Here is a 21,363-nt window from a genome sequence, read left to right as displayed (position 1 = left end):
GCCCCTCCGACAGTGCGGCGCTCCCTCAGTACCGCCCCTCTGACAGTGTGGCGCTCCCTCAGTACCGCCCCTCCCGACAGTGCGGCGCTCCCTCAGTACTGCCCCTCCGACAGCACAGTACGGCGCTCCCTCAGTACTGCCCCTCCGACAGCACAGTACGGCGCTCCCTCAGTACTGCCCCTCCGACAGCACAGTACGGCGCTCCCTCAGCACCGCCCCTCCGACAGCACAGTACGGCGCTCCCTCAGCACCGCCCCTCCGACAGCACAGTACGGCGCTCCCTCAGTGCTACACTGGGAGCGTCAGCCTAGATTTTGTGCTCAAGTCTGTGGAGTGGGACTTGCACCCTCAACCTTCTGACTCAGCGGCGAGAGTGCTACACACTGAGCTATGGCACAGCCTCGATGGAGATGACAAAAGCACTTGTTCCTTTTAAGAGAAGACAAATGAGATGGAAAAGGATATTTGGATTGGCCTCGCCCTCCCAATCGTCGAGCCTTGAAGTTCGGAAAGACGTCGCGCATGATTTTACCAAAATTTGCTGCGCTCAGCAGCCGGTAGGAGAGATTGTCACAGTAACGTCTGTATTAAAAGAACAAGAGATGAAATAGAATTTATTTTTTGAATGTTTAACGTCCTGTCCACTTCCCTTCCTAGTTTTATTTTAGTTCGACACTGGTCTTTCGCTGGAACCCCATCCACCACCTTCAACACTCACTCCCTCCACCACCGGCGCACCGTGGCTACAATGTGCACCGTCTACAAGATGCACTGCAGCAACTCGCCAAGGCTTCTTCGGCAGCACCTCCCAAACCCGCGACCTCTACCCGCTAGAAGGACAAGGGCAGCAGGTCCATGGGAACACCACCACCTCCACGTTCCCCTCAGAGTCACACACCATCCCGACTTGGAGATATATCGGCCGTTCCTTCATCGTCGCTGGGTCACAATCCTGGAACTCCCTCCCTAACAGCACTGTGGGAGCACCTTCACCACACGGACTGCAGCGGTTCAAGAAGGCGGCTCACCACCACCTTCTCGAGGGGCAATTAGGGATGGGCAATAAATGCCGGGCCTGGCCAGCGACGCCCACATCCCGAGAATGATTTATAAAAAAAGAGCTGCTCGCAGATCAACTCCTCCCTCTGTTGGCCTCTGGAATTAGCCCACAAACATAGAAACATAGAAAATAGGTGCAGGAGCAGGCCATTCGGCCCTTCGAGCCTGCACCACCATTCAATGAGTTCATGGCTGATCATTCCCTCAGTACCCCATTCCTGCTTTCTCTCCATACCCCTTAATCCCTTTAGCCGTAAGGGCCACATCTAACTCCCTTTTGAATATATCTAACGAACTGGCCTCAACAACTTTCTGTGGTAGAGAATTCCACAGGTTCACAATTCTCTGAGTGAAGAAGTTTCTCCTCATCTCGGTCCTAAATGGCTTACCCCTTAGCCTTAGACTGTGACCCCTGGTTCTGGACTTCCCCAACATCGGGAACATTCTTCCTGCATCTAACTTGTCCAGTCCCATCAGAATTTTATGTTTCGATGAGAACCCTCTCATTCTTCTAAATTCCAGTGAATATAAGTCTAGCCGATCCAGTCTTTCTTCATGTGTCAGTCCTGCCATCCCGGGAATCAGTCTGGTGAACCTTTGCTGCACTCCCTCAATAGCAAGAATGTCCTTCCTCAGAGTCGCAGTGACCAGTTGCTCTCCAATATTCATTCCACCCACCCACCAACCCCCGCCGCCCCTCCCCACTACCCACCCAAGGTATGCCTAGCTTGTTCAGTGGCTCTCCCCCCTGTCACTCTCAATAGTAAGACCAAGATGCTAAGCATAAGTCGACATGGAACCATAGAATGGTACAGCCCAGAAACAGGCCATTCGGCCCAACTGCTCCGTGTCAGTGTTTATGCTCCACTCGAGCCTCCTCCCACCTCTCTTCCTCTCCCCCTATCCGGCTGTTCAATGCATCCAGGCCACTCAATATACCTACCCCATTAAATGCATCAAGGCTGTCAGCTCTTCAACCTGAGAGCTCCTCGACCGTCAACATCTTTTGGGGGTGGGGGGCAGGGGGCGGAGATGGGAGTGAATGTGTGGCCATTCCTCTAACACCTCGGGTATAAGAACATAAGAAATAGGAGCAGGAGTCGGCCATTCGGCCCCTCGAGCCTGCTCTGCCATTCAATGAGATCATGGCTGATCTGATCTTGGCCTCACCTCCACTTTCCCGCCCGATCCCTCGATTCCCCTAGAGACCAAAAATCTATCGATCTCTGTCTTGAATACACAACAATTCAGCCTCCACGGGCCTCTGGGGCAGAGAATTACAAAGATTCACCACCCTCTGAGTGAAGAAATTCCTCCTTATTTCCGTCCTAAATACCCTGAGACTGTCATTCCTGGTTCGAGACTCTCCAGCTCGGGGGAAACAGCCTCTCCGCAGCTACCCTGTCAATCCCCCTCAGAATAAGAACACAAGAACAGAAGAAATAGGAGCAGGAGTTGGCCATTCGGCCCCTCGAGTCTGCTCCGCCATTTAATACGATCATGGACTCAGCTCCACTGCCCTGCCCGCTCCCCATAACCTTTCACCCCCTTATCACTCAAAAATCTGTCTATCTCCGCCTTAAATATATTCAATGACCCAGCCTCCACAGCTCTCTGGGGCAGAGAATTCCAAAGATTTACAACCCTCTGAGAGAAGAAATTTCTCATCTCTGTTTTAAATGGGCGGCCTCTTATTCTAAGACTATGTCCCCTAGTTTTAGTTTCCCCTATAAGTGGAAATATCCTCTCTGCATCCACCTTGTCAAGCCCCCTCATTATCTTTGAAGTTTCAATAACATCACCTCTCATTCTTCTAAACTCCAGGAAGTATAGGCCCGAGACTCCAGGATGGTATGTTGCCTCCCTGGTGCAAGGGTCAAGGATGTCTTGGAGCGGGTGCAGGACATTTTGAAGGGGGAAGGTAAACAGCCAGTTGTCGTGGTGCATATAGGTACCAACGATATAGGTAAAAAACGGGATGAGGTCCTACAAGACGAATTTAGGGAGCAAGGAGCTAAATTAAAAAGTAGGACCTCAAAATTAGTAATCTCAGGATTGCTACCAGTGCCACGTGCTAGTCAGAGTAGGAATCGCAGGATCGTTCAGATGAATACGTGGCTTGAGGAGTGGTGCAGAAGGGAGGAATTCAAATTCCTGGGACATTGGAACCGGTTCTGGGGGAGGTGGGACCAGTACAAACCGGACGGTCTGCACCTGGGCAGGGCCGGAACCAATGACCTAGGGGGAATGTTTGCTAGTGCTGTTGGGGAGGAGCTAAACTAATATGGCAGGGGGATGGGAACCTATACAGGGAGACTTAGGGAAGTAGAATGGGGGCAGAAGCAAAAGATAGAAAGAAGAAAAGTAAAAGTGGAGGGCAGAGACACCCAAGGCAAAAAGCAAAAAAGGGCCACATTACAGCAAAATCCTAAAAAGACAAGCCTGAAGACTCTGAGCCTCAATGCGAGGAGTATTCGGAATAAGGTGGACGAATTAACTGCGCAGATAGCAGTTAATGGATATGATGTAATTGGCATCACGGAGACATGGCTCCAAGGTGACCAAGGCTGGGAACTCAGCATCCAGGGGTATTCAACATTTAGGAAGGATAGACATAAAGGAAAAGGAGGTGGGGTGGCGTTGCTGGTTATAGAGGAAATTAATGCAATAGTAAGGAAGGACATTAGCTTGGATGATGTGGAATCTGTATGGGTGGAGCTACGGAATACCAAGGGCAGAAAATTCTAGTGGGAGTTGTGTACAGATCACCAAACAGTAGTAATGAGGATGGAGACAGCATCAAACAAGAAATTAGGGATGTGTGCAATAAAGGTACAGCAGTTATCATGGGCGACTTCAATCTACATATTGACTGGGCTAACCAAACTGGTAGCAATGCGGTGGAGGAGGATTTCCTGGAGTGTATTCGGGATGGTTTTCTAGACCAATATGTCAAGGAACCAACTAGAGGGCTGGCCAACCTAGACTGGGTGATGTGTAATGAGAAAGGAATAATTAGCAATCTTATTGTGCGAGGCCCCTTGGGGAAGAGTGACTATAATATGGTAGAATTCTTTATTAAGATGGAGAGTGACACAGTTAATTCAGAGACTAGGATCCTGAACTTGGGGAAAGGTACCTTCGATGGTATGAGACGTGAATTGGCTAGAATAGACTGGCGGGTGATACTTAAAGGGTTGACGGTGGATAGGCAATGGCAAACATTTAAAGATCACATGGATGAACTTCAACAATTGTACATTATTAGGCGGGAAATTGTGTGAGGGAAATTGAGGGGATTGAAGGCCGATAAATCCCCAGGGCCTGATAGTCTACATCCCAGAGTACTTAAGGAAGTGGCCCTAGAAATAGTGGATGCATTGGTGATAATTTTCCAACAGTCTATCGACTCTGGATCAGTTCCTATGGACTGGAGGGTAGCTAATGTAACACCACTTTTTAAAAAAGGAGGGAGAGAAGACGGGTAATTATAGACCGGTTAGCCTGACATCGGTGGTGGGGAAAATATTGGAATCAATCATTAAAGATGAAATAGCAGCACATTTGGAAAGCAGTGACAGGATCGGTCCAAGTCAGCATGGATTTATGAAAGGGAAATCATGCTTCACAAATCTTCTGGAATTTTTTGAGGATGTAACTAGTAGAGTGGACAAGGGAGAACCAGTGGATGTGGTGTATTTGGACTTGACATGGTCCACACAGAAAATTGGTGTGCAAAATCAAAGCACATGGTATTGGGGGTAATGTACTGACGTGGATAGAGAACTGGTTGGCAGACAGGAAGCAGAGAGTCGGGATTAACGGCTTTTCAGAATGGCAGGCAGTGACTAGTGGAGTGCCGCAGGGCTCAGTGCTGGGACCCCAGCTCTTTACAATATATATTAATGATTTAGATGATGGAATCGAGTGTAATATCTCCAAGTTTGCAGATGACACTAAACTGGGTGGCGGTGTGAGCTGTGAGGAGGACACTAAGAGGCTGCAGGGTGACTTGGACAGGTTAGGCGAGTGGGCAAATACATGGCAGATGCAGTATAATGTGGATAAATGTGAGGTTATCCACTTTGGGGGCAAAAACACGAAGGCAGAATATTATCTGAATGGCAGCAGATTAGGAAAAGGGGAGGTGCAGCGAGACCTGGGTGTCATGGTTCATCAATCATTGAAAGTTGGCATGCAGGTACAGCAGGCGGTGAAGAAGGCAAATGGTATGTTGGTCTTCATAGCAAGGGAATTTGAGTATAGGAGCAGGGAAGTCTTACTGCAGTTGTACAGGGCCTTGGTGAGGCTCCACCTGGAATATTGTGTTCAGTTTTGGTCTCCTAATCTGAGGAAAGACGTTCTTGCTATTGAGGGAGTGCAGCGAAGATTCACCAGACTGATTCCAGGGATGGCTGGACTGATGTATGAGGAGAGACTGGATCAACTGGGTCTTTATACACTGGAGTTTAGAAGGATGAGCGGGGATCTCATAGAAAGATATAAGATTCTGGCTGGACTGGACAGGCTAGATGCGGGAAGAATGTTCCCGATGTTGGGGAAGTCCAGAACCAGGGGACATAGTCGTAGGATAAGTGGCAGGCCGTTTAGGACTGAGTTGAGGAGAAACTTCTTCACTCAGAGAGTTGTTAACCTGTGGAATTCCCTGCCGCAGAGAGTTGTTGATGCCAGTTCATTGGATATATTCAAGAGGGAGTTAGATATGGCCCTTACGGCTAAAGGAATCAAGAGGTATGGAGAGAAAGCAGGAAAGGGGTACTGAAGGAATGATCAGCCATGATCTTATTGAATGGTGGTGCAGGTTCGAAGAACCGAATGGCCTACTCCTGCACCTATTTTCTATGTTTCTATGTTTCTACATCCCTGTCTGGAGTAAAAATAAAACGGGGAAGGTGGCTCAACCGTGGCTAACAAAGGAAATTAAGGATAGTGTTAAATCCAAGGAAGAGGCATATAAATTGGCCAGAAAAAGCAGCAAACCTGAGGACTGGGAGAATTTTGTAATACAGCAGAGGAGGTCAAAAGGTTTAATTAGGAGGGGGAAAATAGAGTATGAGAGGAAGTTTGCTGGGAACATAAAAACTGACTGCAAAAGCTTCTATTGATATTTGAAGAGAAAAAGATTAGTGAAAACAAACGTAGATTCCTTGCAGTCAGATTTAGGTGAATTTATAATGGGGAACAAAGAAATGGCGGACCAGTTAAATAAACACTTTGGTTCTGTTTTCATGAAGGAAGACACAAATAACCTTCCAGAAATACTAGGGGACCGAGGGTCTGGTGAGAAGGAGGAACTGAAGGATATCCTTACAAAGCGGGAAATTGTGTTAGGGAAATTGATGGGATTGAAGGCCGATAAATCCCCGGGGCCTGATAGTCTACATCCCAGAGTACTTAAGGAATTGGCCATAGAAACAGTGGATACATTGGTGATCATTTTCCAACAGTCTATCGACTCTGGATCAGTTTCTATGGACTGGAGGGTAGCTAATGTAACACCACTTTTTAAAAAAGGAGGGAGAGAGAAAACGGGTAATTATAGACCGGTTAGCCTGACATCAGTAGTGGGGAAAATGTTGGAATCAATTATTAAAGATGAAACAGCAGCGCATTTGGAAAGCAGTGACAGGATCGGTCCAAGTCAGCATGGATTTATGAAAGGGAAATCATGCTTCACAAATCTTCTGGAATTTTTTGAGGATGTAACTAGTAGAGTGGACAAGGGAGAACCAGTGGATGTGGTGTATTTGGACTTTCAAAAGGCTTTTGACAAGGTCCCACACAAGAGATTGGAGTGCAAAATCAAAGCACATGGTATTGGGGGTAATGTACTGATGTGGATAGAGAACTGGTTGGCAGACAGGAAGCAGAGAGTCGGGATAAACGGGTGCTTTTCAGAATGGCAGGCAGTGACTAGTGGGATGCCGCAGGGCTCAGTGCTGGGACCTCAGCTCTTTACAATATACATTAATAATTTAGATGAAGGAATTGAGTGTAATATCTCCAAGTTTGCAGAAGACACTAAATTGAGTGGCGGTGTGAGCTGTGAGGACGCTAAAAAGCTGCAGGCTGACTTGGACAGGTTAGGTGAGTGGACAAATACATGGCCGATGCAGTATAATGTGGATAAATGTGAGGTTATCCACTTTGGTGGCAAAAAACACGAAGGCAGAATATTATCTGAATGGCGGCAAATTAGGAAAAGGGGAGGTGCAACAAGACCTGGGTGTCATGGTTCATCAGTCATTGAAAGTTGGCATGCAGGTACAGCAGGCGGTGAAGAAGGCAAATGGTATGTTGGCCTTCATAGCTAGGGGATTTGAGTATGAGAGCAGGGAGGTTTTACTGCAATTGTACAGGGCTTTGGTGAGGCTTCACCTGGAATCTTGTGTTCAGTTTTGGTCTAATCTGAGGAAGGACGTTCTTGCTATTGAGGGAGTGCAGCGAAGGTTCACCAGACTGATTCCCGGGATGGCGGGACTGACATATGATGAGAGACTGGATCAAGTGGGCCTTTATACACTGGAGTTAGAAGAATGAGAGGAGATCCCATAGAAACTTATAAGATTCTGACGGGACTGGACAGGTTTGATGCAGGAAGAATGTTCCCGATGATGGGGAAGTCCAGAACCAGGGGACACAGTCTTAGAATCAGGGGTTGGCCATTTAGGACGGAGATGAGGATAAACTGCTTTACTCAGAGAATTGTGAACCTGTGGAATTCCCTACCGCCGAGAGTTGTTGATGCCAGTTCATTGGATATATTCAAGAGGGAGTTATATGTGGCCCTTACGGCTAAAGGGATCAAGGGGTATGGAGAGAAAGCAGGAAAGGGGTACTGAGGGAATGATCAGCGATGATCTTATTGAATGTTGGTGCAGGTTCGAGGTGCCAAATGGCCTACTCCTGCACCTATTGTCTATGTTTCTATTCTACTCAATCTCTCCTCATAGGGCAACCCTCTCATGCCAGGGATCAATGCAGTGAACTTTAGACTCTCCAGCCAGCGATCAGCGAACTCAAACAGTGCAGATCTCGTCTAAAAATACCTACCCAACCGTCGGGTAAGGAAAGCCGTCTGGGAGCACAGGCCCAATCTACTCGTTGTAGAATAACCCTCTCATCCCAGGGGCCGATCTGGTGAACTTACTTGTAGGCGTCGTACACGTCTTGCTTTGGCAGGCAGGTGTCGGGGTGTTCCTCCAGGTGGTTGCGGATCCAGTTGCAGGCGTGCATTTGATCGGCGGTGCTCGAGGGGTACTGATCGCTGCTGCTGACGCTGGAGCTGCAAGAAAATCCGCGCACAAACCACGGCGGTGAGAAACACTGAAATCCGTAATCGTGCATTCGCTGTGCGGGGAATCCACTGTGTCAAACTTTCCTGTGGGCACTGCAAGGGGACGGGACTGGAATTCAGGAATGTAGCTCAGGGTCGAGATAGAATAGTTACAGCACAGAAGGAGGCCGACATGTACATGCACCTGCGCGCATGCTCACAGGCTTGTGGCGCTGTTGCGTTGTGAGTGGCTCAGCTAGTCACGTGCAGCTCACAAGACTCAATAAAACCCCGGCCAGTTGGGTCTGGGTCATCCACGATGAGATATGCAGTTGTGAGCCTGGTGGATGAACTGGTAATGTGTAGTGCGATTGTTAAAGCTTTGTTCATAAGGCAACTAGGCGAGTGGCGGCCCAGGGAGCAGCGTGGAGGCCCCGATCTGCGAGGGAACATCAGGCAGGTCGGGGCCATAAAAGGAGCGCTGAACGGAGGCCCGGGAGCAGCGTGGAGGCGTGCCACTACAAGGTACTGCACGAGCTGGTGCAGGAGGGCGACGGCTGTGAAGAGTGACGTCATCAAGATCCAGGTCGGTGATTGGTGCGTGGGAAGATACAGCAGGAGCAGCGAGGTCAGGGCGAAGGAGCGGCGAGAGATTGTAGAGGGATGTGATCGGGGCCCAGGGGAGGCGTGAGTTCTGGGCCAGGGACCCAGGGGCAGCACAGGTCCAGCCCACACTGTGCGATATGTGCACGCACTCGGCCCGTGCAGCAGAGCTGGTCTCCAGTCGTCTTGGTTAACCCTTGCCACTGGACCAAGGCCTCGCTCTGTCAAGCCCCGTGTGGTGGCTGGTGTGCAACAGCCACCCCACGTTAAAAAAATCCACGCACAGGCATCTTCCACCCTTCAGGATGTAGCTCGGGTCCTTCATTGAAACACCTGTGAACTTGTCCTTTTTTTGGCGTGGAAGCAAGTCATCCTCGTTTCGAGGGACCGCCTAAGATGATGATGAGTTCTTAATAGCAATGTGTTGCTATGAATTCTTAAGTAAAAGACCAAGGAAACAAATACGCCATTCAGCCCGTCGAGCCAGTGCTGTCTCTCAGCTAGTCCCACTCCCCGTCGCCCTGCAATTTTTTTCCTTCATTCACTTCTGTCTGTGTCAGCTGTGGCTCAGTTGGTAGCACACTCGTCTCTGAGTCAGAAGGTTGTGAGTTCGATCACTCAAAAAAAAAATCTAGGCTGATACTCCAGTGCTGTGCTGAGGGAGCACCGCACTGTCGGAGGGGCAGTACTGAGGGAGCGCCGCACTGTCGGAGGGGCGGTGCTGAGGGAGCACCGCACTGTCGGAGGGGCAGTGCTGAGGGAGCGCCGCACTGTTGGAGGGGCAGTCCTGAGGGAGCGCCGCACTGTCGGAGGGGCAGTGCTGAGGGAGCGCCGCACTGTTGGAGGGGCAGTCCTGAGGGAGCGCCGCACTGTCGGAGGGGCAGTCCTGAGGGAGCGGCGCACTGTCGGAGGGGCAGTACTGAGGGAGCGCCGTACTGCGCTGTTGGAGGGGCAGTACTGAGGGAGCGCCACACTGTCAGAGGGGCAGTACTGAGGGAGCGCCGCACTGTAGGAGGGTTGGTACTGAGGGAGCGCTGTACTGGGCTGTCGGAGGGGCGGTACTGAGGGAGCGCCGCACTGTCGGAGGGTCGGTAGTGAGGGAGCGCCGTACTGCGCTGTCGGAGGGGCGGTACTGAGGGAGCGCCGCACTGTCGGAGGGGCAGTACTGAGGGAGCGCCGTACTGTCGGAGGGGCGGTACTGAGGGAGCGCCGCACTGTCGGAGGGGCAGTACCGAGGGAGCGCCGCACTGTCGGTACTGAGGGAGCGCCGTACTGTCGGAGGGGCGGTACTGAGGGAGCGCCGCACTGTCGGAGGGGCGGTACTGAGGGAGCGCCGCACTGTGGGAGGGGCGGTGCTGAGGGAGCGCCGCACTGTCGGAGGGGCAGTGCCGAGGGAGCGCCGCACTGTCGGAGGGGCGGTACTGAGGGAGCGCCGCACTGTCGGAGGGGCAGTACTGAGGGAGCGCCGCACTGTCGGACGTGCCGTCTTTCAGATGAGACATTCAACCGAGTCACCGTCTGCGCTCTCAAGATTCTGCGATTATTGCAACTGAGTGTGTATGTGTGTGTGTGTGTATAATCTGACACTTAAAGCAACGGAACGGAAAAGTGCAAGAAAGCAGAAACAGGATGATACACTCTGCCATATTCCTACTGATGGGTCAGGGCGAGGAGAGCTTCTGCACGCGCGGGAAGATTCAAGGTGCCACAACTCCCCATGTGGAGCTCTCGAAACAGAGTGGGGGTTGGGAAATACTGCAGACGAAACTCAATCTATTAACACGTGGGAGGTCTGTGCACGGAGGGATGAACAATTCAAGTGGACTCTTTGGCCGGGCCCCTCGGAATTTAGACGGCGGGGTTTTGAACTCTCCGAGCGCTCCTGATCAAAGCGATTATCAGCAACGTGCTGTGAAATACCTTTTGTCTCCATGGCTGGGGCCTGAAGGGAGCTGGAGGTAGAGGTAGAGCTTCTCGGTATCTGAAAACCCTTTGACTTCTTGCTGCAAGCAAATTGAGAGGAGGAATAAAAAAATTCACGTCAAGTCCTCCATTAAAGGATCCAAATCTGCTAATTTCCTTCAAAATCTCCACTCTCGTTTATAGAAAGGTCCCATTGCAGCCCACCGGAGAGCTGAGAGGGAGCATGTGCTCTCAAGGAATGGCAGCGAAGGTGATGGTCCCAGATCTGAGCCCTGGTTTGTGCTGAGATTGTCAGTCGCAGCAGTTGGGAGTGACGCTGTTGGACTTGGCAGGGGTCAGCCGTGGCTCAGTGGGCAGCTCTCTCTCTCTCTCCTCAAAAGTTCCAGACCCACTCCAGAGACATGAGCCCATAATCCAGGCCGACACTCCCAGTGCTCGTACTGGGAGAGCGTCGCACTGTCGGAGGGGCGGTGCTGAGGGAGCGCCGCACTGTCGGAGGGGCGGTGCTGAGGGAGCGCCGCACTGTCGGAGGGGCAGTGCTGAGGGAGCGCCGCACTGTCGGAGGGGCAGTGCTGAGGGAGCGCCGCACTGTCGGAGGGCAGTACTGAGCGAGTGCTGCACTGTCGGAGGGGCAATACTGAAGGAGCACTGCACTATCGGAGGGGCAGTACTGAGGGAGCGCCACACTGTCGGAGGGGCAGTACTGAGGGAGCGCCACACTGTCGGAGGGGCAGTACTGAAGGAGCACTGCACTGTCGGAAAGGCAGTACTGAGGGAGCACCGCACTGTCAGAGGGGCAGAACTGAGGGAGCGCTGTGCTGTGCTGTCGGAGGGGCAGTACTGAGCGAGTGCTGCACTGTCGGAGGAGCAGAACTGAAGGAGCACTGCACTATCGGAGGGGGCTACTGAGGGAGCGCTGCACTGTCGGAGTGGCAGTACTGAGGGAGCACCACATTGTCGGAGGGGTGATACTGAGGGAGCGCCACATTGTCGGAGGGGCAGTACTAAAGGAGCCAATATTTATCCCTCAACCAACATCACTAAAACAGATGATCTGGGTCATTATCACATTGTTGTGCGTGGGAGCTTGCTGTGCGCAAATTGGCTGACGCATTTCTTGCATTACAACAGTGACCACACTCCAATAGTATCTCACTGCGCTCTGGGATGTCCTGGGGATATGAAAGGCGCTTATATAAATGCATGTTCTATCTTAGTAGAATTTATACAGATGACACAGTTAGACAGAGGGAGCAACTTGCTTTCAGAAATAAAATGTCCCTCGCCAATCGCGTGCCGCCTTTTCTGAAGGCACTAGCTGCTTGCGCCCGCTGTGCCTCGCCCGAAGTGGGCGTATTAGCAGGCTATTTGACTGTGGAGGCCATCACGTCCAAATTCCACAATAGGGCTCGAGGCGGCTAGAAGTGCACGATTTCACATCCCTTAATGCCCTCGCCCACCCTCTCTCTTATCCAGCAGGAAGGAAAAGAAATACGAGAAGTCAAAGTTGCAGAATGAGGGTATAAAACACTTACCAGAACGTTATCCACTTTCAACTGAATATTTCTGCTGCAGGAGGGAAGCACAGAGAACGCGGTTAACTGGGATCTTGGTGCGTGCAACACTGATTAGGGTGGCAGGGCACTGAACTCCAGCGGGGCTACAGGCCATTGCAATACTGTACAGCCGAGTTCCTGATTTCAGGATGGTAGACTCTGTCGGTCTCTCACCGCCCCCAGAACCCCGGCGCACTGTCTCTTGACCCTCTGCGTTGCAGGCACACTGCCCGACTGCGCTGGTCCGGATGGGGCGGGGTTTTGCCTGTGACGTCGGGGACTTGAGATCGAGGGAGACTATCCGGGATGGACGGGAATTCTCCCGAGGTACGGTACGGGCTGAGGACCAGGCGTTTACCTGCGAGGGAGAGGGGGGCCCAGCGGAGGTACAGTTAACCCGCGCAGTGCATCACCTTCGAGGAGCGCGCGCCCTCGGATTCTGGGCACTTATACCAGGGCGGGGGGGGGGGCACCCATCCTGAGGCCGGAGTACTTAACGTGGCCAGATCCATCGGTGCTGGGTGGGGGCGGGGGAGTGTCCCACGGTACTGCACTGCTCTCGAACATCACTCTGAAAACATCACACTCCGGGGACAAGGGACTTTAGCTACTTGGAGAGACTGGAGAAGCTGGGGTTGTTCTCCTTGGAGCAGAGAAGGTCGAGAGGTGGTTTGATCGAGGGGCTCAAAATCACGAGGCGTCTGGACAGAGTAGAGAGAGAGAGAAACTGTTCCCATTGGCGGAAGAGTCGAGAGCCAGAGGACACGGATTTAAGGCGATCGGCAGAAGAACCAAAGGCGACACGAGGGAAAACGTTTTTACGCAGCGAGTGGTTAGGATCTGGAATGCGCTGCCTGAGAGGGTGGTGGAGGCAGACTCGATGGTGGTGGAGGCAGACTCAATCGTGGCTTTCAAAAGGGAGTTGGATAAGTACCTGAAGGGAAATAAATTTGTAGGGCTACGGGGAAAGGGCAGGGGAGTGGGACTGGCTGAAGTGCTCTTGCAGAGAGCTGGCACGGGCTCAATTATTATCTGAATGGTGACAGTCGGAAAAGGGGAGGTGCAACAAGACCATGGTGTCATGGTACATCAGTCATTGAAAGTTGGCATGCAGGTACAGCAGGCGGTGAAGAAGGCAAATGGCATGTTGGCCTTCATAGCGAGAGGATTTGAGTATAGGAGCAGGGAGGTCTTACTGCAGTTGTACAGGGCCTTGGTGAGGCCTCACCTGGAGTATTGTGTGCAGTTTTGGTCTCCTAATCTGAGGAAGGACATTCTTGCTATTGAGGGAGTGCAGCGAAGGTTCATCAGACTGATTCCCGGGATGGCAGGACTGCCATATTGAGGAGAGACTGAATTGGCTAGGCTTATATTCACTGGAATTTAGAAGAATGAGAGGGGATCTCATAGAAACATATAAAATTCTGACGGGACTGGACAGGTTAGATGCAGGAAGAATGTTCCCGATGTTGGGGAAGTCCAGAACCAGGGGTCACAGTCTAAGGATAAGGGGTAAGCCATTTAGGACCGAGATGAGGAGAAACTTCTTCACTCAGAGAATTGTGAACCTGTGGAATTCTCTACCACAGAAAGTTGTTGAGGCCAGTTCATTAGATATATTCAAAAGGGAGTTACGATGTGGCCCTTACGGCTAAAGGGATCAGGGGGGGTATGGAGAGAAAGCAGGAATGGGGTACTGAAGTTGCATGATCAGCCATGATCATATTGAATGGTGGTGCAGGCTCAAAGGGCCGAATGGCCTACTCCTGCACCTATTTTCTATGAATCGAACACAACACAAGAATTAGGAGCAGGAATAGGCCATGTGGCCCTTCGAGCCTGCTCTTCCATTCAATAAGATCGTGAATGGCCTCCTTCTGTGCTGTAACCGTTCTGTGATTCTAATCAAGGATCAAGGGGAATCTCACACCTCCTTTGGCATCTTCCACTGCCCTGGGGGGGGGAGGGGGGCAGGGGAGGGGGAATCGGGGTACGCCACGTCAGGGGGCGGAGAGGTAGGTGAAACGGTGTTCTATGACGTGCGGGGGGAGCGCTGTGATGAACGCTGCACGGATCGCCGCTTACGTGATGGAGCCCTTGATCTTGTGCAGGAGAGTGCTGGGCTCGGTGTCCACCGCCTCCGAATCTGCCGGGGTCAGGCTGCCTCGGTTCGGAATCTGCAGCTGAGCCTCCTCCTCCTCCATGGGATCCGGTGTCCGGGAGAAACACCATGAACCAGCGCCGCCGAGAGAGAGAGAGAGAGATAGACCGCACGGATCCTTCGCACCACAGTACTCGAGCACGCCCGGAGCGGACTTGCCCCTGGGTCGGCCTCGCGCCTTTCTGCAGCAGACAATAAAACATTTATTTACACACTTTTACTCCTTCGCTGACCATGCTCGGCTGTGACTCAGTGGGCAGCACACTCGCCACTGAGTCAGAAACTCGTGGGTTCGAGTCTCACTCCAGGGACTTGAGCACAAAATTCCAGGCTGACACCCCCAGTGCAGTACTGAGGGAGCGCCGCACTGCGCTGTCGGGGGGGCGGTACTGAGGGAGCGCCGCACTGCGCTGTCGGAGGGGCGGTACTGAGGGAGCGCCGCACTGCGCTGTCGGAGGGGCGGAGCTGAGGGAGCGCCGCACTGCGCTGTCGGAGGGGCGGTGCTGAGGGAGTGCCGCACTGCGCTGTCGGAGGGGTAGTGCTGAGGGAGCGCCGCACTGTCGGAGGGGCAGGAGTGAGAGAGCGCCGCACTGTCGGAGGGGCAGTACTGAGGGAGCGCCGCACTGTCAGAGGGGCAATGCTGAGGGAGCGCCGCACTGTCGGAGGGGCGGTACTGAGGGAGTGCCGCACTGTCGGAGGGGCAGTACTGAGGGAGCACCGCACTGCGCTGTTGGAGGTGCAGTGCTGAGGGAGCGCCGCACTGTCGGAGGGGCAGTTCTGAGAGAGCGCCGCACTGTCGGAGGGGCAGTTCTGAGAGAGCGCCGCACTGTCGGAGGGGCGGTATTGAGGGAGTGCCGCACTGTCGGAGGGGCAGTACTGAGGGAGCACCGCACTGTCGGAGCTTCCGTCTTTTGGATGAGATGTTAAACCGAGACCCCGTCTGCCCTCTTAGGTGGGCGTAAAAGATCCCATGGGCACTATTTCAAAGAAGAGCAGGGGGAGTTCTCCCCCGGTGTCCTGCCCAATATTTAGCCCTCAATCAACAGCACCTTAAGCAGATCATCTGGTCATTATCATGTTGCTTTTCATGGGGGCTTGCTGTGCTCAAATTGGCTGCCACGATTCCTACACAGGCTCGACGATCCAAATGTCCTCCTTCTGTGCTGTAACCATTCTTTGATTCTCCAACAGCAACTACACTTCAAAAGTATTTAATTGGCTGTAAAGCGCTTTTGGACGTCCTGAGGTGGTGGAGATTGCTGGAAATCCTCAAGTCGCTGGAGATATACCACCAACGATGTCTCCGCAAGATCCTGCAAATCCCCTGGGAGGACAGACGCACCAACGTTAGCGTCCTCGACCAGGCCAACATCCCCAGCATCGAAGCACACTCAACCAGCTCCGCTGGGCAGGGCCACATTGTCCGCATGCCCCGACACGAGACTCCCAAAGCGAGCGCTCTACTCGGAACTCCTTCACGGCAAACGAGCCAAAGGTGGGCAGAGGAAACGTTACAAGGGACACCCTCAAAGCCTCCCTGATAAAGTGCAACATCCCCACCGACACCTGGGAGTCCCTGGCCCAAAGACCAGTCCGCCCTAAGTGGAGGAAGTGCATCCGGGAGGGCGCTGAGCACCTCGAGTCTCGTCGCCGAGAGCATGCAGAAACCAAACGCAGGCAGCAGAAGGAGCGTGCGGCAAACCAGTCCCACCCTCCCCTTCCCTCAACCACTGTCTGTCCCACCTGTGACAGGGGGCTGTGGCTCTCGTATTGGACTGTTCAGCCACCTAAGGACTCACTTCAGGAGTGGAAGCAAGTCTTCCTCGATTCCGAGGGATTGCCTATGATGATGGTGAGAAATGCAAATCTTGCTTTTTCTTGTGGCTGGTAAGAGAGAAAAAAGACTTGCATTTATATAGCCCCTTTCACGAACGGACATCCCAAAGCCCTTTACAGCCAATGAAGTACTTTTTGAAGTGTAGTCACTGTTGTAATGTGGGAAATGTGGCCGCCAATTTGCGCACGGCAAGCAACAATATGATAATTACCAGATAATCTGTTTTTGCGATGTTGGTTGAGGGATAAATATTGGCCCCAGGACACCGGGGAGAACTCCCCCTGCTCTTCTTCCAATAGCGGGCATGGGATTTTTTACGTCCACCCGAGATGCCTCGGTTTAACGTAGAGAGAAGCTATTTCTGCTGGTTGGGGAGTCGAGGATGAGGGGGCACAGTCTAAAGATTAGAGCCAGACCTTTCAGGAGTGAAATTAGAAAACATTTTTATACGCAAAGAGTGGTCGAGGTTTGAGGTCAATTGCGTATAAATCTGAGTTTGATAGATTTCTGTTAACCAAAGGTATTAAGGGATATGGGCCAAAGGCGGGTAGGTGGAGTTAGGTCGCAGATCAGCCACGATCTCAGTGAATGGCGGAACAGGCTCGTGGGACTGAATTTCCTGCTGTGCACCGATGTCGCAACTGAAAAACGGCACCTCTGACAGTGCTGCACTCCCTCGGTACCACACTGGGTGTGTCAGCCTGGATATTTGTGCTCATGTGTCTGGAGTGGGGTTCGAACCCCCGACCTTCCAACTCAGAGGCAAGAGCCTTCTTCATTCTGTCGTTCGGTAGCAGCAAAGCAAATCAAATATCAATATCTAAGTCGGATATCCAGGCCACAGTTTTCGGTGCAACAGCATGGGTATCTTGGAGGCTGCCTGTGAATTCCCTCTGAGGGCAGTGCTCGATGATGTGCTCCAGGGTCTGATTAGGAGCTCCACAGTCACATGATGGGGAGGCTTTAATCTTCCACCGATGGAGAAGGTGGCAGCATCGACCGTGACCGGTTCTGAAGCGGTCGATGGTTGCCCGCTGTTTGCGAGGAAGGTTTGATCCGTCAGGTTGTACTGTGGGCTCCTCGATAAGGAATCCATTCTGTGTGTTGCAGTTCGCCAAGCACTTCGCCATTGGTCATCGAGGCTGAGGCCGAGGTGACAGTCCAAAATGCTGCCCAAATTTGAAATAGTCGGCCTGAATCGGCATGTTTTTGCTGGTTGTATTCTCTGCGTGTGGGTGTCAGCCGTGGCTCAGTGGGTAGCACCTTTGTATCTGAGTTAGAAGATCGCGGGTTCAAGTACCACTTCAGAGAATTGAGCACAAAAATCTAGGCCGACACTCACAGGGCCAGTACTGAGGGAGCGCCGCACTGTCGGAGGGGCGGTACTGAGGGAGCGCCACACTGTCGGATAGGCGGTACAGAGGGAGCGCCGCACTGTCGGAGGGGCGGTACTGAGGGAGCGCCACACTGTCGGATAGGCGGTACAGAGGGAGCGCCGCACTGTCGGAGGGGCGGTACTGAGGGAGCGCCACACTGTCGGATAGGCGGTACAGAGGGAGCGCCGCACTGTCGGAGGGGCGGTACTGAGGGAGGGCCGCACTGTCGGAGGGGCGGTACTGAGGGAGCACCGTACTATCGGAGGGGCAATACTGAGGGAGCGCCACACTGTCGGAGGGGCGGTACTGAGGGAGCGCCACACTGTCGGAGGGGTGGTACTGAGGGAGCGCCGCACTGTCGGAGGGGCGGTACTGAGGGAGCGCCACACTGTCGGAGGGGCGGTACTGAGGGAGCACCACACTGTCGGAGGGGCGGTACTGAGGGAGCGCCGCACTGTCGGAGGGGCGATACTGAGGGAGCGCCGCACTGTCGGAGGGGCGGTACTGAGGGAGCGCCGCACTGTCGGAGGGGCGGTACTGAGGGAGCACCGTACTATCGGAGGGGCAATACTGAGGGAGCGCCACACTGTCGGAGGGGCGGTACTGAGGGAGCGCCACACTGTCGGAGGGGCGGTACTGAGGGAGCGCCGCACTGTCGGAGCTGCCGTCTTTCGGATGAGACGTCTCATCTCTCAGCTGGACAGAAAAGATCCTATAGCCACTATTTCCAAGAAAAGTTCTCCCCGGTGTCCTGGGGCCAATATTTATCCCTCAACCAACATCATTAAAACAGATGAACTGGGTCATTATTACATTACTGTGTGTGGGAGCTTGCTGTGCACAAATTGGCTGCCGCATTTCCCACAATACAACAGTGAGCGCACTCCAAAAGTACTTCATTGGCTGTGAAGCACACAGGGATCTCCAGAGGGGGTGAAATCCTCAGTGGTTAGACCTTTCTTTTTCTTCATGGCTGCATTAGAATGTTGACATAGACATGGTCCAAGTGCCTATTTGGAGATCAGGTAACAGAAAGAAAGATAGAAAGACTTGCATTTATATAGCGCCTTACACGACCACCGGATGTCCCAAAGCGTTTCACAGCCAATAAAGTACTTTTGGAGTGTGGCCACTGTTGTAATGTGGGAAATGCGGCAGCTCAATTTGCGCACAGCAAGCTCCCACAAACAGCAATGTGATAATGACCCAGATCATCTGTTTTAGTGATGTTGGTTGAGGGATAAATATTGGCCCCAGGACACCGGGGAGAACGCCCCCTGCTATTCATCGCAATCACCCAAGAGAGCAGACGTCAGTTTAACGTCTCATCTGACAGAGCAGAGCTGCCTCAGCACTGCACTCTGGGCATCTGCCGAGATTCCTGTGCTGGAGTCCCGCTCACCCCTCACCCCCTGTGCTTGTTGACCTACATTGGCTCCCAGTTAAGCAATACCTTGATTTCAAAATTCTCATCCTTGCGGACAAATGGCCCTTGCCCCCTCCCTATCTCTGTAACCTCCTCCAGCCCCACAACCCACCCACCCCGAGATGTCTGCACTCCCCAAATTCTGCCCTCCTGAGCATCCTCGATTATAATCGCTCCACCATCAGCAGCCGTGCCTTCAGCTACCTGGGCCTGGAACTCCCTCCCTAAACCTCTCTTTCCTCCTTCAAGACGTTCCTTAAAACCGAGCTCATCCCTCAGTGTCAAATTTTGTCTTATAATGCACAAGTTGTTGTTGTTGTATATGTGTCTGATCTGGTCGATATGTGTTGTATGCGTGCATCTGCGCGCGTCTGTGCATGTGTGTAGGTCTGTGTGCGTTGTATGTGCATGCCTCTGTGCATGTGTGCGCGTGTTGCATGTGTGTAAGTCAGTGCGCGTGTTGCATGTGTATACGTGCGCACGTTGGTGCGCAGTTGTATGTGTGTACGTCGGTGCCCATGTTGCATGTGTATAGGTCGGTGCGTGTGTTGCATGTGTATAGGTCGGTGCGCGTGTTGTATGTGTGTGCATCCGTGTGCATGTTGTATGTGTGCACGTCTGTGCGCATGTTGTTTGTATGTCTGTGTGTATGTTGTACATCTGTGCACGTGTGTACATCTGTGCATGTGTGCACGTGTGTACATCTGTGCGTGTGCATGTGTGTACATCTGTGCATGTGTGCACGTGTTGTGTGCACGTTGTGTGTGCACGCGCGTTGTATGTGTACGTCTGTTGTACGTGTACACCTCTGTGCATGTGTTGCATGTGCGTAAGTCAGTGCACGAGTTGCATGTGTATACGTGCGGGTGTTGTACGTGTGTACGTCGGTACGCGTGTTGTATGTGCGCGCATCTGTGTGCATGTTGCATATGTGCGCGTGTTGCACGTGTGCGCGCAGGTTGTTTGCACGTCTGTGCGTGTGTTGTACGTGTACACCTGTGCATGTGTGCACATGTTGTATGTGTGTACGTCTGTGCACATGTTGTGTGTGTGTGTATGCGCGTTGCATGTCGGAGTGCAGACTCGAACCCCGCGACCTCCTGACGCCGGGCCCACACACCCTCCACAGCAAAGCCCCTTTATTTGAATTTGCAGTGGGGAAGAGGGTGGGAATCGAACCCGCCACCTGGCTGCGGCCATGTGGCCCGGGGCGGGGCGGGGAGGGGGCGGGGCTGAGCCCGCGCGCGGCGCCAGGTGGTCCCACCCCACCCTCGAGCGGCTGAGTGACAGCTGGCGCCAGGTCGAGCTCGTGGCGAAGGGTGGGGGCGTGGCCAGAGCATTGCCCCCCGGGAGGGAGGGTCGGGGTATTGGAGAGAGAGGGAGAGGGGGGGGGGGTCAGAGCAATTGAGGCAATTGAGCCAATTGCAGCCACCCCCCCGGCCGGCCCGCCCGCCCGCCTTCGGTCTTCCCCTCAGGCCTTCCCCGTCCGCCATTACCACACACACTCCTCACCCCCCACACACACCGCCTCTTACACACCATCACCCCCGCCCCGCGGCATCAACAATCATTTCCCCCCCCCACCCCGCTCACAAAAAACAAAGATAGATCTTTTTTTTACCTCAAAAACAACTTACTCAGGCCTCCGTCCGCCCCGGGAGTCCTGACGCCCCGCCCCGCGCACCGCTCCGATTGGTCCGACCCCACGCCGGAAGCGCACGATCCGCTCTCCCCATTGGCTGCGCCCGCTGTCCGTCAGAGCCCGCCCTCCGGCCGTTGAAACCCCGCCCCCGCCAGCGCTGCCATTGGTTCGTCCCCAATGCCAGCTGCGCTCGTGCCATTGGCTGGGCCCGCTGTCCGTCAGGCTGCCCGCAGCAGGTTAAGCCCCGCCTCCGCTCCCATTGGTCCCCCCGCGTCAGGAGCGCACGCTCCGCTCTTCCCATTGGCTGGGCGCGCTTCGCCGTCGGAAACGCCCATTGGCAGTTTATCCCCCGCCCCTGCTTCCATTGGTCCGTCCCCGACGCCAGACGTGCCCGGTTCGCTCTTTCCATTGGCTGAGCGCGCTGTCCGTCAGAACAGCCCGCTGAAAGTTAAACCCCGGCCCTGCTGTTCCGTCCATCCCGCC

At 53.3% G+C, this 21,363-nt stretch overlaps 1 protein-coding gene across 4 annotated transcripts in view; it reads right to left on the bottom strand.

Moving 5' to 3' along the window:
• rfx5 (regulatory factor X, 5) overlaps positions 1-20,939 on the bottom strand; it is a 29,307-nt gene extending 8,368 nt beyond the window's left edge. Inside the window, exons 1-6 of one of the 4 annotated variants that reach the window (XM_070868735.1) lie at positions 20,860-20,933; positions 14,524-14,781; positions 12,418-12,451; positions 10,880-10,962; positions 8,231-8,365; positions 466-582 (exon numbers count right to left, since the gene is read on the bottom strand). In XM_070868735.1, coding sequence (XP_070724836.1) covers positions 466-582; positions 8,231-8,365; positions 10,880-10,962; positions 12,418-12,451; positions 14,524-14,642 — 488 coding nt within the window. In that variant the 5' untranslated portion in view covers positions 14,643-14,781; positions 20,860-20,933. Of the gene's footprint in view, positions 1-465; positions 583-8,230; positions 8,366-10,879; positions 10,963-12,417; positions 12,452-14,523; positions 14,782-15,648; positions 15,804-20,859 lie in introns of those variants that run through there. The other 3 variants (XM_070868736.1, XM_070868734.1, XM_070868738.1) reach the window with 3 other exon arrangements.
• Between the last annotated feature and the right edge of the window lie 424 nt (positions 20,940-21,363).

The sequence above is a fragment of the Pristiophorus japonicus genome, chromosome 30, assembly GCF_044704955.1.
Source record: "Pristiophorus japonicus isolate sPriJap1 chromosome 30, sPriJap1.hap1, whole genome shotgun sequence".
Classification (NCBI taxonomy): domain Eukaryota; kingdom Metazoa; phylum Chordata; class Chondrichthyes; family Pristiophoridae; genus Pristiophorus; species Pristiophorus japonicus.
The sequence above is the reverse complement of the archived record's forward strand: the minus strand, read 5'-3'. Positions and strand labels throughout refer to the sequence as shown.